Source organism: Capra hircus, chromosome 27 (assembly GCF_001704415.2).
Source record: "Capra hircus breed San Clemente chromosome 27, ASM170441v1, whole genome shotgun sequence".
NCBI lineage: Eukaryota > Metazoa > Chordata > Mammalia > Artiodactyla > Bovidae > Capra > Capra hircus.
In genome coordinates, this window is record NC_030834.1 from 29,078,634 (window position 1) to 29,092,568 (window position 13,935).

The 13,935-nt window shown below is 40.9% G+C and overlaps 2 protein-coding genes across 10 annotated transcripts in view; both read left to right on the forward strand.

The window, feature by feature from the left end:
* The window catches only part of FAT1 (FAT atypical cadherin 1), a 122,909-nt gene that overhangs the window by 70,804 nt on the left and 38,170 nt on the right, over positions 1-13,935 (forward strand). For 7 of the 9 annotated variants that reach the window (XR_001917360.1, XM_018041856.1, XM_018041850.1 and 4 more), the window contains 5 exons: positions 7,261-7,322; positions 9,109-9,438; positions 9,787-9,997; positions 11,410-11,478; positions 12,481-12,620. Coding sequence is in view for 8 of the 9 variants with exons in the window: in XM_018041856.1 (XP_017897345.1) it covers positions 7,261-7,322; positions 9,109-9,438; positions 9,787-9,997; positions 11,410-11,478; positions 12,481-12,620 (812 nt within the window). In the remaining variant the exon portion in view is untranslated. The remainder of the gene's footprint in view (positions 1-7,260; positions 7,323-9,108; positions 9,439-9,786; positions 9,998-11,409; positions 11,479-12,480; positions 12,621-13,935) is intronic. The other 2 variants (XM_018041855.1, XM_013975391.2) reach the window with 1 other exon arrangement.
* LOC108634081 (40S ribosomal protein S2) lies at positions 5,336-6,294 on the forward strand. The gene has a single exon (XM_018041857.1). It carries the CDS (start codon positions 5,373-5,375, stop codon positions 6,252-6,254), a length of 882 nt encoding a protein of 293 aa, XP_017897346.1. The 5' UTR covers positions 5,336-5,372; the 3' UTR covers positions 6,255-6,294.

Sequence of the window (13,935 nt, forward strand, 5' to 3'; positions counted from 1 at the left end):
CAACTTCATGTCCATTGAGTCGGTGATGCCATCCGACCATCTCATCCTCTGTCACCCCCTTCTCCTCTTGTCCTCAATCTTTCCCAGCATCAGGGTCTTTTCCAAAAATTAGAGTAAAAAATTAGATAGTTAACTGACAGTTATTACTAATAATTACTGATGTATTGCCTCCTTTATTTTCCATACATTTGATTAGTTCCTGTAGTTTTGTGATAGCTTAACAACTCAGAGCAGGCACCATGGAAACTAAAAAAAAAAAAATCGAACAGTGTCAGCATCTCAAAATCTTGGAAAGTTTTGCTATTTTCACTATTTAGAGTTAAGACAGCTGCTTGCAGAATTTGGATCTTGATATAACAATATGTTTGCTATTGAAATACCACTTCAAATTTTAACCACAGAAAAAGATTCTGACTGTTGTAGATGTTAAAATTGGGTTTTGACATGCATAATTTGAAACTGGAGACTCTCCAAAGAAATAGAGATGAGTTAAATCATTTAAATTAATTTAAAAAGTCAGTGTCTCATTCACACCAGCCACATTTCCAGTGCTCGGTGACCACACGTGCTGGAGGGGCTGCGTATGACGCAGTGCGCAAGATGGGACTTGTCCATCATCTCCAGGAGTGCTGTGAGCATAGCGCTTTTCCTTCGTATGTTGCTGTAGTTGATGCGTTTCTCTAAAATAAGCAAAAGGATGAAGACTGGCTGCAGGAGTAATCAGAATAGTGGGAGATGTTAATTAGGTGAGCAGGCTTTTGGTCTCTTCCTTGATTTTTCTCCTTCCTCTGCTTATTTTCAAGTAGAATAACTGGAAAATGACTCAGAGTAAATTTCCCGCCAAGCAAGGTGAACGCATGACCACACAGCGTTTTTTTGTTTTTAGAGTCAGGACTTTTTCTTTCATAGTTTTGGTTCTTTAGAAACTCCTTCTGCAGATCACAAGTTATTTTCTCTCTCCAGGCGGCTGGACCTTAATCCTATCCAGAAATTCTGTTTTTTCGTTTGCTTTTTCTTCTCCAGCTGCCATCTCATTACATCCATGGTGCTGATACTTCAAACCCTTCCTTCCAGAACCTGAGCCTTCCATCTCCCTCCCTGGCTTCTTTCGTTCTTAATGTGGCTTCAGGCTCTGATGCTCTGTGTTTACTCAACTCCCGTCTCGCCCCTTTGCTTGATGATGTTGAGTAAGCAACTTAATTTCTGAGCCGGTAAAAATATTTATTTATTATGGTACAGGTATCGCCATATGTATACATATGGATTGAGAGAGATAATACATTAAAGCTCATAGCACAATACTTGGGGATTTATTGAGCCAGAAAACAATTAGAGATTAATTCATTTCATGCATTAGTTAGCTTTTGTTTTGCAGCAAGGGCTTCCCTGGTAGCTCAGATGGTAAAAGGAATCTGCCAGCAATGCAAGAGACCTGGGTTCGATCCCTGAGTTGGGAAGATCTCTTGGAGGAGGGCATGGCAACCCACTTCAGTATTCTTGCCTGGAGAATCCCATGGACAGAGGAGCCTGGCAGGTTACAAGTCCCTGGGGTTGCAAAGAGCCAGACATAACTTACCAAATAAACAACAATAAACTGTATTTGCTGTCTCAGTCCGTTTCTGTTTATAATGGCATTGGTCTACAAATGGGATGTGATGTTTTGTAGGGCAAGGAAATTTTTTGTCTTTTCATTTCTGTTTTTAACAGAGTTGAGGAGAAAAGGAAGATAAAGATAAGAGATTACAAGAGGCAGCACTTGCATATGCTTTTTTTCTGCCTTCTCCCACTCTATTTTATTCTTTAAGGTGCTTTTTTGGACCTGTTAAATGACGAATGATTAACCGTTGCTGTTTTTTTTTTTTCCTTAAACGTCATGTAAGTGACAGTTGAGAATTTTCAGAGTGTTGAAATACCAAAGTGAAGGAAATTATACAGTGTGATGTGATAGGGAGGGAGGATTAGACCCCAAACCTCTCCTCTGGGCTTCAGGAAAACTAAATTCTAATCCTGGCTTTAATGCTGATTTACTGGTGAATTGGAAGAATTTAATTTGTCTCCGGCTCAGGTAGCTAAGTTTGATCATCTTAAAGGCTTCTCTCTATTTCTGAAATAGTGCACTATTTTACGAAGTATAGCTGCTTCTGGGATTTAGTGGTAAACATTACAGATGAGCACCCGTGTTTAAAGAGAAAGAAATGGATACACTTATTAGATATTTCATCCCGACAGGGTTAATAGCATGTATGTAGAAAAGGTATGCCCTGGATTCGTTTTTGAAAATAGATGTTTGTCAGGCAGGCAAGGCGGAGGATTAGCAGGCTTGAGATGTGAAAAAATTCCAGAGGTGAAAATGGAAGTGAACTGTGTCATGAATTCCGAAGCTGAATGGCTCCTTGGATAGCATTTGCATCATGTCCTGCTCCCAATGTGGTGGCCTGCCAGTGAGGTCAGGCGCCCCTGCAGAGAGCATCCACCGTCTTCCTCGATGTTCCTGCTCCATTAGAGCATTTCGTTTTCCCTCCAGAGTTCATTTTGTGTGGAAATTCCACAGGAAGCACTCATTTTCTCTGAGGGGCGGGCACCTCACATACCCCATGGTCAGGCTTGCCCTGCCCCTCCCTGATGTGGTGTTAGGGACCAGGAAACTGTGGCCCTCGGGATAGGCATCCTTTTGGTACAGGTCTGCGAACGTAGGAAGGAAGCGCTGAAACACCTTACATGTAGTTGGCTCGCAGCTCCTGTACTGGTGAGTCCACGTCTGGATCTTCGTCTTCCTTCCTTCGTGGTTATGATCACTCACCGCGCACACTCTGCTAGCCTGCCAGACCGTCCCCTCCTCGTTAGGGAAATCCCTTTCCTGGTCTTCTTCCTGCCTCCCTGGCTCTCACTTGATCTTCTTTTCCAAGCTTCCCTGAAGTTACTTGGCAGAGGGACTTCCTCCTTTGCTTCTGAGGCTTCTTCGTGGCGTTCTGGACACTTCAATAAGGTTGGCCAACCCTCCTCTTTATTTTTTGGTAGGAGAAGGAAATGGCAACCTACTCCTGTATCCTTGCCTGGAGAATCCCATGGACAGAGGAGCCAGGCAGGCTGTGGTCCTATATAGGGTCGCAGAGAGTCGGACACGACTGAAGCGATGAAGCACGCACGCACGCGCTGTTCACCGTTCTTCACTCTCCTTTCTGTACTTGGGGTGTAATTAAGTCTGTCTCTGCCTCTGGCAACTTCTCTGCACTTGACATCTGTGCCTCTAATTGTCTTCTGCTGGACACCACTGTCACCTAGACCACCGGCCTCAAGGCCTGACGCCTCTTACCTGTAAATACATGTTAAATGGTCCTCTCTTGTATAAGCTATAAATTTATATCATTTCCAAGTTTAGTGTAGGTTATGTGCCTCTTACGCTAATACATATGTTAAAAATTTAGTCTTACGGTTTTAAGAAATTCATATGTTCACACACTTAAGTTGTGTTTTTAAGGTAATAGAGACACAGCAACATAAGCAAGTGAAGTCGCTCAGTCATGTCCGACTCTTTGCGACCCCGTGAACTGTAGCCCACCAGGCTCCTCCGTCCATGGGATTCTCCAGGCAAGAATACTGGAGTGGGTTGCCATTTCCTTCTCCAGGGGAACTTCCCGACCCAGGGATCGAACCCAGGTCTCCAACCCAGGCAGACGCTTTAACCTCTGAGCCACCAAGGTCTATAATATAAGCAAGGTACATGGGAAAGGCAGAGTCTTGTGGGCTTTGAAGGATACAAAAAAGACTTAAATGAGTGACTGGAGTGCCCATGTGGTACTCTCTCAATGAGAGAGCCTGGAAAACCCAGGAGCAGAACCCCAGGCTAAGCTTGTCACAGGAGACCTCAGAAGTGAGCTTTAAACTGAGAGGCTGAGGAATGGGTAGGAGCAGCTGGGATGATTAAAAAAAGGAACAGTAGCATTCATTGCATTTAAATGGAATTAATATTCCATTTGAATTAAGGAAGAATTAATTCTAAGTATATAGAGCATTCAGTTAATTCCAAACCCAGGTGATAGGTTTGCCTTTTGCCTTTCTGTGCTTAGTCGCTCAGTCATGTCTGGCTGTTTGCGACCCCGTGGACCATAGCCCACCAGGTTCCTCTGTCCATAGGGATTCTCCAGGCAAGAATACTAGAGTGGGTTGCCATGCCCTCCTCCAGGGGACCTTCCCAACCCAGACACTGAACCCAGGTCTCCTGCATTGCAGGCAGATTCCTTACCATCTGAGCCACCAGAGAAGCCCAAGAATACTAGAGTGGGTAGCCTAACCCTTCTCCAGGAGATCTTCCTGACCCAGGAATCTACCCAGGGTCTCCTGCATTGCAGGTCGATTCTTTACCAGCTGAGCTACCTGGGGAACTCTTTCGTCTTTATACTGAACTGGTAATACAGACTTAAGGTCATCCTCTTTAGCGGTCTCACGTGCTGTAAGGAAACTGTAAAGTGAGGAACCGTATTTGCTAAGATAGTTACTTATTGGTCACAGAAGGTTATTTACTAAGATTTCCTGTAATGAATCATTATGTTCTAAAGAGCAGAATCCTGTTTTGCTGTGAACATGACAAGCTGTGGCCTCTTGCGATGTTAGCGTTAAGAGCAAGTTTCTGATGGGTACATGAGGACAATTAGATGGGACTAATCAGAGCGATTTCCTGTCATTTTTTAATTCCTTAAAACCACAATCAGAAAGTGTGGTAAACTTTAGATAAGGAAAGAAAAAGGGGATTAACTTTAAAAGTTTTTCGGCTAATGAAAATCAAGCCTATGCAACAGTAAGCCATATTTTCACACCATTAAGCATTGTGAACCATTTGCCTTGAACCTCTTTTAATCTAGAAATTCGGTTTTGGAAAAACCCCAGATTCTAACGTACAATATAGTCTTTTGTTGTCCTTATTAAAAAGAGAGCGTTGCTTCACTGAATTGTGGGGAAGATAATGTTGATGTAGATTCTTAGTGACTATTTAAGGGGAAAAAAAAAGACTTTGAATTAAAGGAAAACACAAACCTTTCATTTACGAGTTTAGAGAAATGCTTTAAATAGCCTTCAGTTGGTAGTTTTGTGAAATTAGGATAATAGGAGAAAATCAGAATGATAAAATCTGTTCTTAAATATGAATTATTTGAGATATTTCTCTGTGGAAAGCCACAGAAACTGGGCAAAGGGAAGCTTAGTCTTAGCAGTGATTTGCCACCTAAAGGCCTTACCTAATCCTCACATCTGATGTCAGTTTATGCCAGCCATCATCAACACAGTTTGCAGAGGATATTTTAGTGATTGGGGGAATTTTGTTCTTAATTTGTGTGAATATAAGAATATATTTCACTTCTTCTTCGTGAAAACACCAAATGGCGGATGACGCCGGTGCTGCGGGAGGGCCCGGAGGCCCCGGGGGCCCCGGAATGGGAGGCCGCGGTGGCTTCCGCGGAGGCTTCGGTAGTGGCGTCCGGGGACGGGGTCGCGGCCGGGGTCGCGGCCGGGGCAGAGGCCGCGGAGCTCGCGGAGGCAAGGCCGAGGACAAGGAGTGGCTCCCCGTTACCAAGCTGGGCCGCCTGGTCAAGGACATGAAGATCAAGTCTCTGGAGGAGATCTACCTTTTCTCTCTGCCCATCAAGGAGTCTGAGATTATTGACTTTTTCCTGGGAGCATCCCTCAAGGATGAGGTTTTGAAGATTATGCCTGTGCAAAAGCAGACCCGTGCTGGCCAGCGGACCAGGTTCAAGGCCTTTGTTGCTATTGGGGATTACAATGGACATGTCGGTCTGGGGGTCAAGTGCTCCAAGGAAGTAGCCACTGCCATCCGTGGGGCCATCATCCTGGCCAAGCTGTCCATCGTCCCCGTGCGAAGAGGCTACTGGGGGAACAAGATCGGCAAGCCCCACACGGTTCCTTGCAAGGTGACTGGCCGCTGCGGCTCTGTGCTGGTGCGCCTCATCCCTGCCCCCAGAGGCACCGGCATCGTCTCCGCCCCTGTGCCCAAGAAGCTGCTGATGATGGCCGGCATCGACGACTGCTACACTTCTGCCAGGGGCTGCACCGCCACCCTGGGCAACTTCGCCAAGGCCACTTTTGATGCCATTTCCAAGACCTACAGTTACCTCACCCCTGACCTCTGGAAAGAGACGGTGTTCACCAAGTCTCCATATCAGGAATTCACTGACCATCTTGTGAAGACCCACACCAGAGTCTCCGTGCAGAGGACGCAGGCCCCAGCTGTAGCCACCACATAATTTTATAAAGGGAATAAAAAAGTGAATGAAACCAAAAAAAAAAAAAAAAAAAAGAATATATTTCATTAATTTTAATGAATTAAAATTAATGAAATTTAATTTCTAGGTTTCAACATATTTTGACAGTTTAGATAGATGTAGTATTCTTATTTGATAGGAAAATCAAAGGAATAATGGATATGGGGTTTTTTTGAGGATCATTTCTTTTCTTCTTTTTTGGGGAAATTAAATGATAGTTATTTGACTAGCATTTACTGGAAAATCCCATTACTTTTTATGACAGTTCCTTATGTTTGAGGGTGGATGGCCCAGAGGTAATAAATCTTAGTCAACATTATATTTTCCAGTAGTCCTTTTTGATATAGTTACAGAAGCTTTTTCTGTCAATTCTTAATCACCTCTGCAGCAGTCACAGGAGATACAGATGAGGTGGAAATCCTGGATAATTTCATCTTTTTATAAAATTTTTTTCTGAGAAAATGTAATGTGGAAACTACTAAACAAATTTTTTTAATGTAACTGATTTTTTCCCCTTAATCCCTGTCATTTATCTCACGTGTTTAAGAACTGTTAAGAAGAGAAAGTATGCAGTGTGCTATGCTTAGCCACTCAGTCGTGTCCAACTCCTTGTAACCCCGTGGACTTACTGTAGCCCGCCAGGCTCCTCTGTCCATGAGGATTCTCCAGGCAAGAGTACTGGAGTGGTTGCCATGCCCTCCTCCAGGGGGTCTTCCCAACCCAGGGACGGAACCCAGGTCTCCTGCGTGGCAGGCGGATTCTTCGCCATCTGAGCCAGCGGAGAAGCCCTGAGAGAGTGTAAAATATGTTAATAAATAATATGTATGTTTGTCAATAAAATGATGAGCTATATATGAATGAATGCTTTATTACTCCAGAATAGATTAAGCGTCTGCTCAAACTTCTCCTCTCAGTGTGTGGTTTCAGTTACAGCGTTCTGTAATGCGCTCTATTTTGTGAGGATTCATGAGCTGTTATCATTTCATAGGTCTCATCACAACCACAGCAAGGAAACTAGACCGAGAGCAGCAAGAGGAACACATATTAGAAGTAAGCATTCCTTTACTTTTAATAATTTGAAGGATATTGTAATAATTTGAAGACTACTGTAATCATAAATATTATGAGAAAGAGCGGTCTCATATTAGTCATTCATAGCTGCTGCTACATTGTTATATTAGCTTCTGGTTATTAAGAAACAGGAAAATAAAGAAAGCACTGTGAGTATAGTTCAGGTCTCCCTTATACACCTTTTTATTCCCAGAAAATAAACAGATGCCAAAACATCCAGAGCCGCAGGTTGCAAACGCTGGCATCCTTCCTGTGGTGCGCTCACCCTGGTGAGAACCGCACCGCACACCTGTTACCTCTGCGCCTCTCTCTGGAGCCTGTTCTCTCAGTGAATGTCAGAGGCCGATGGGAGCAGCTATAAGATACTTAGGGCTTCAAAGATGATAGTTAAGATACTGATGGGAAATAAGATTAGTTTGCTTATAATATCATGTATGTTTTTCTGGGGTCTTTTTGTAGTAATTTATTTGAAGGCCAGAGTTGGCATGGATTTGACTGTCTTAAAAAAGAATTTGCTTTTTTTGTTTTTTTTAAAATCACATGTGAAAAGCTTTGTTACTGGCGCCGGGTTATGACCCCAAACTTAGGAACAATTTGATGAATGCTACAAAGCATAGTACACGGTGTATTTCTCTTTAATTTTTCCTTTTCCCTATGGATCATATGAAAACTGATCAAAAGGAAACATTTTGAGAAGTTTTAAAATAGTAAATACAATTCGGTTTTATCTTGAGAGTTTGGGAAGGAAAATCATGTACTTTAATTAAAGCAGTTAACTTTACTTAAACAGTCTTGACAAATACCCTCAGGGTACATTCATTCATACTTTATAAACAACAGAATTTACACCTGCCAAGCTTTGAAAGGAACATAGTTCCCCAGGAAACTTCAGTTTACTTTAGTGTTTTTAGTATTACGTTGATTAATTTGGGAGGATGTGGGTGAGGGGAGAATAACTGAGGTGAGGTCATTCCTTTTAATGTACATATTGAAGGGAAAATGAACATGTAACTTGAGGGTGAAATTGTTTCTTATGCATACAGAAGCATTCATCAGTGTAATCCTCAAGAATCTTAGATTTTCGTACCTAAACTCTATACATGAATACCTAGAATGAAAGTTATTTTGCATTTCTTTTACTGAAAACCTTCTTTAATAAGTTGGCCTTCAATTTAAGCGTTTGTGTCCTCTCTACCAAAACTTCTGTACAATAAAAGAGAGCCAAGCAAAATGATTGCTAGTATTAAAAGGCTTGCTCCTTATACTTAATGTGTATTTTAATTGGCTGATTTAACTTATTTTATTGATGAGGTTTAAAAGTGATAGTTTTTAAATGCAGCATGTTAAGATTTTATTTTTAAACATATATAAGAGGACTCTCTAAGTTTTTAGCAAAATCTTCATGTACCTCTTCCTTCACTTAAAAATACTAAGTTTGTGAGAGCTTAACGTTTTGGTGGCTGTCACGTTGCTGTTAGGGTGTGTGCGGCAGAGGGATGACGGGGTAAGCAGAGAGCCGGAGCTCAGAGCCGGTTCTTTCCTGCCCACCGCCCCCGACCCCGAATCGCTGTGTGAAAGTAAAGAGGTGGTCCTGCCCCCTCAGAGGGCAGTGGTCAGAGAACCTGTGTGTGCCATAGGGCCTTGTGAGCTGCAGAGGTTTATACAAAAGCTGATTATCATTAGGAGGAAGACACTCACTTTGTATACAGTGTATCTTCAAAACATTTCTTGATAACTACCTTTTTAAAATTAAAAAAAAAAACAGGTTACTGTGACAGACAATGGTAGCCCCCCCAAGTCAACCGTCACAAGAGTCATCGTGAAGATCCTTGATGAAAACGACAACAAGCCTCAGTTCCTGCAAAAGTTCTACAAGATCAGACTCCCAGAGCGGGAAAAGCCAGAACGGGAAAGAAACGCCAAACGAGAACCTTTGTATCGTGTGATCGCCACAGACAAAGATGAAGGTCCCAACGCAGAAATCTCCTACAGCATCGAAGAGGGGAATGAGCATGGCAAATTTTTTATTGAGCCAAAAACGGGAGTGGTTTTGTCCAAGAAGTTTTCTGGAGCTGGAGAATATGATATTCTTTCGGTGAGTGAAGATCTAGTCTTTGAATTTCTAAAGTGCTTCGACTATTAATCTAGTCTTAAATCTCTTCTCTCAGAACTTTCTCTCTCTCCATTTACTGACCTCAGTGTAGTAATCTGACAGTGGGAAGTGTGGGTTTGTTTTTCCCTTCATTATTCCATTTATTTCTGTTCAGCAAGGCATGAAAAGGTTGCTCTTTTTATCGGGCATTAAACACATGGCATAGACAGCACGGGATATTAAGTGTTTGAAATTGGTTCAGTGTTAGACCAAACCCATACATGCTTCAGTTATGGGATGCAACTTTTCATATGCAGTTTTTCTTCCCCCATCTCTGCCCACATTTTATAGATTAAGGCTGTTGATAATGGTCGCCCCCAAAAGTCGTCAACCACTCGACTCCACATTGAATGGATTTCCAAACCGAAACCATCCCTGGAGCCGATTTCATTTGAAGAATCATTTTTTACCTTTACTGTAATGGAAAGTGATCCAGTTGCTCACATGATTGGAGTCATATCTGTTGAGCCTCCAGGCATACCTCTCTGGTTTGACATCATCGGTAAGTGTTCATGATAGCTCTCATTGTCCTGTCTAGGTCACACTGAGGGGAGCCCATTTCTGGTTTTCTGCTTTTTGTGCACATCTCAGAATTTAAAGTTGATAGTAAGACCTGTAAGTGGAGAATTTGTTTTAAATTGCATCATTTTGCCTGCAACATTTTTTTACAGTAATATCCAACATAAAAATAAGAGTACTGTGTTTAAAATAAAAGCACTGTGTATGTACCTTGTTAATATAAAAATAAGGTTTTAAAAAGTACATCAAAAGGACACAGAGAAATATAAATGTTTGGTCCAAAGGCGCAGCTTCTTAATTTTTCCTTCTTGATATAGGACATATGGCATGTAACTATTTTTAGTGAATGTAATTTGAATGTTTAAAATAACTGCCTGTGTGATTGTCACATGTCAGTATTTTTAATAACTTATAAGTGGTAGTGTCAACTATGACTTTTTAAGTTTGATTTGCCTCATTTTCAGTAGGAAGCAGGCTTCGCTAGATTGTTGTTTAGTCACTAAGTCGTGTCCAGCTCTTTGCAGTCCCATGGACTGTAGCCCATCAGGCTCCTCTGTCCAGAGATTTCCCAGGCAGGAATACTAGAGTGGGTATCCATTCCCTTCTCTAGGGCATCTTCCCAACCCAGGGATCAAACCCATGTCTCCCTCATTGCAGGTGGATTCTTTACCACTGTACCACCTGGAGGATCACTAGATTAAATCAGGCTAAAAAAATTATATGCCTCAGGCAATTCTTTTTTTTTTCCTTCTGTCATTTAATTTAGCTAGACATAGAATGTCATACAACATCCTGAACACAATTTTACATTAGACTTTGCTATCTTAGTATTTTAATTCTTATGTCTACACAGTATTTTAATTACAAGGATAATTAAAATCAGAAGTATATTCAGGTCGTTTCCAGCTGGAACCCAGTATCCCTTTTCCTTCTTCATCTCCGAGCCCTCCTGCCCCAGCTGCTGTCTCAGCGGGCTGAAGCTTCTGGGACACAGGGTTCAGGCTGTACCCCTTAAACTTTCTGTCTAGATAGCTGGGCTGTTTTCCCAACTTTGGTCTTTGAATGAAATTGTTGATCTTATCAACACCTATGAAACCATTACAGTTTAGTTTTCAGTGAACAAAAAGGACTCTTCATAGTCAACTGCAGTGAGAGCAGTTTGCTTGCTTTGCCTTAATTCCTGTCGAATTTCCAGATGAGCAGGCTGCCTCCAAGCAGCATCTCACACCCCCTCAATGTGCCCCCCCACACCCATCCCCCTCCACACACCCATCTCCCTCCACCCCCCTCCCACCCTGCCACTGTGTGAGCTGACTGCCCTGGGAACTGCTGTGACTGATTGCTCTCCTTGTTCTGTGCTTGCCTTCCATGCTTGCTTCTTTTTGGCTGTGCCAGGAGACACACTTGCTAGAGAAGTGTTTTACATCTTTCCGATGACTTGTGACCTGAACTGTACAGCAGAAGGTATCTGCTGAGATCACATAATTTGCCTCAGATTATGAGATCTAAAGAAAAACAGCCCTTTTTCAAACTTTATTCTTTCCAGTGACCATCTTTCATTACTTTTTCTTTTCATAGCGGGTCCATTCTCATCCATCCCAGTTGCAAACATACTGACTTTCCATACATCCGTAGATCCTTGGATTTTTAGATTTAACTGAACACTCTGTTTTGTGCATGTGCTGTTTTGCTTTTTGGTTGGATTTAGTAATAGAACTTCATCATGATGTTTAGACATTATTTTCATGCCATCTCATTTCATTGGTATAAGTATCTCAAGTTCAATAGCTTTGAAAAGAGAGTTTTTTCTGGAATATGATGGGGAATGCATTTGGGTAGCGTTAATATCATAGAAAACTTTGCTTCATTAAGCTTTGGGTGCCACAGCAATGGGAAAAATTTTCCAGTAGTGTAGAGTCAGGACTAACTGATATTAACTACTATTTTTTTCAAAGTTAACATTTGTTTTTAATAGTTATTTTATTAGATCTGTATGCTCTAATTGTCACAATCTTTTTAAGTAAAAAGTTTTTTTAAGTAAAATTTTAAGTGGCCACCTTTGGTGACGTGATATGTAGCTACTGAGGTATAAAGAGGTATTCAGAACCCTTGAAGAAACAAACTGAGCGTAATTCAGCAATTGGTTGGTAGAATTAGAAATGTTTTTTGTTGTTGTTGTTTTCAGTTCTTGCTGCTTCTCACTTAGTAGCCTCCTCAACAGTCATGGATCAGCCTTTTTTTTTTTCTTTTTTTTTTCAGTAAGCAAATGTCTTTCCAGTTGGTCCTTGTCTTCTGGTCTTTCAAAATGAAAGCTCCTTGGAATGACTTTGATCACTATATCAGAATTTTTTTCTTTCTTCTTTTTTCTTTTTTAAACTGCCATTAAAAATTAGAAAGCCACAAAATAAATGGTAGATTTTCATCCTGAGACCTGTTTTTACTTCTCTTTGTCCTGACTTAAACTAGGTGGCAACTACGACAGTCACTTTGATGTGGACAGGAGCACTGGAACCATCATTATTGCCAAGCCTCTTGATGCAGAACAGAAATCAAACTATAACCTCACAGTTGAGGCTACAGATGGAACCACCTCTATACTGACTCAGGTAGGTGAATGGCTGATGGCCCAGAATTCTGGTCTAGGGGTCCACAGCAATGGAGACAGTTGATTCTGCCCTCTGAGATTCCTACATCAGAAGTTACTGTGTTGATACAGTTTATATACATGTACACACTGAGGATTTTTATTTATGGAATGAAAATTCACCATAAACCCTGATTTAGGTTTTGAATGCAATTAGCCAGTTTTAAAAAATTTGAAAGTAGACTTAAAAAAGCCCCACAGATTGTTATGCCATCAAAATCTTTTAATACTCATTTTGAATTGTGTTAGTATAAAGTATATCACTGTTGAGAATGACTTGTCCCAAGTCATTTGCATTAAAACTGGTTTAAGTGATTATCTTTTAAAATACCTTTTTGGGTTGTTTTTTCCCCTCGTCTACCTTTGGTTGTGTAAGATAACTGATTAAACTGTTCTAATAATTCCTCTTAACATCTTTATTTGTTCCTGTCTAATGATTAAGACATGGTCAGATCATTGAGTTTCCAATTGAAATGTCAGAGCCCTATAAATTACATTTAAATTCTCTTCTTTCGTATCAGTTCCCTTTGATTCATGGTGAGGGCTGGTTGTAGAACTTGTTAAATTCTTGCTATGTGCCAGGTATTGTTCCAGAAGCTGAATAGCAGGACACAAAGTCCTGTCCTCTTTGAGTTTACATTAGAATGGTAGAAGCTAAAGGCTTGTGTATGATTTGCTGTGTCTGAAAGGTAAAAGGAAGAAATTAAATGTTAGAAGATAAAATGCTTATGAATTCCAATTTCCTGTCTTTAGATTATAATATTTTAAATCTGAAGACAGATCATCTGCTAAATCATTTAGTTGTATTGAAGAATAAAAATTATGGTCTGTGATGTCTTTTCAATTAATAAATGAATAGATAATTTAAAGTCAGTTGTGAAATGACCTTATTTCTTTCTCCAAATGCTTGTGATTTTTAGTGTATTTAGAATTGATATATGAATTGTGCTTTGGGTCATTTTGAGATTGTCATGTAAAATTGCCAACACAGTATTAATTCAGTCTTGTCGGTAACTGTTCTCATTGTAGAAGCTAGACTCTAGAGCATGAATATGAGAGTAGAAGCATCAAAAGTTGTAATGAATTTAGCAGGATAATTTTGAAAGGTTAAAAAGTGTAACTGTATGGAGATCAGTTCAAGTAATTGACTAACCAGAAGTCTAGCAAAGGAAACTTAAAAGCGTAGAAATGACCCTGGGTGCCAAGCGTTTTCATTCCTAAAGATGGTATATCTACAGGTAGTATTTACCACTTACCACGTAACTCCTGGTAATTGT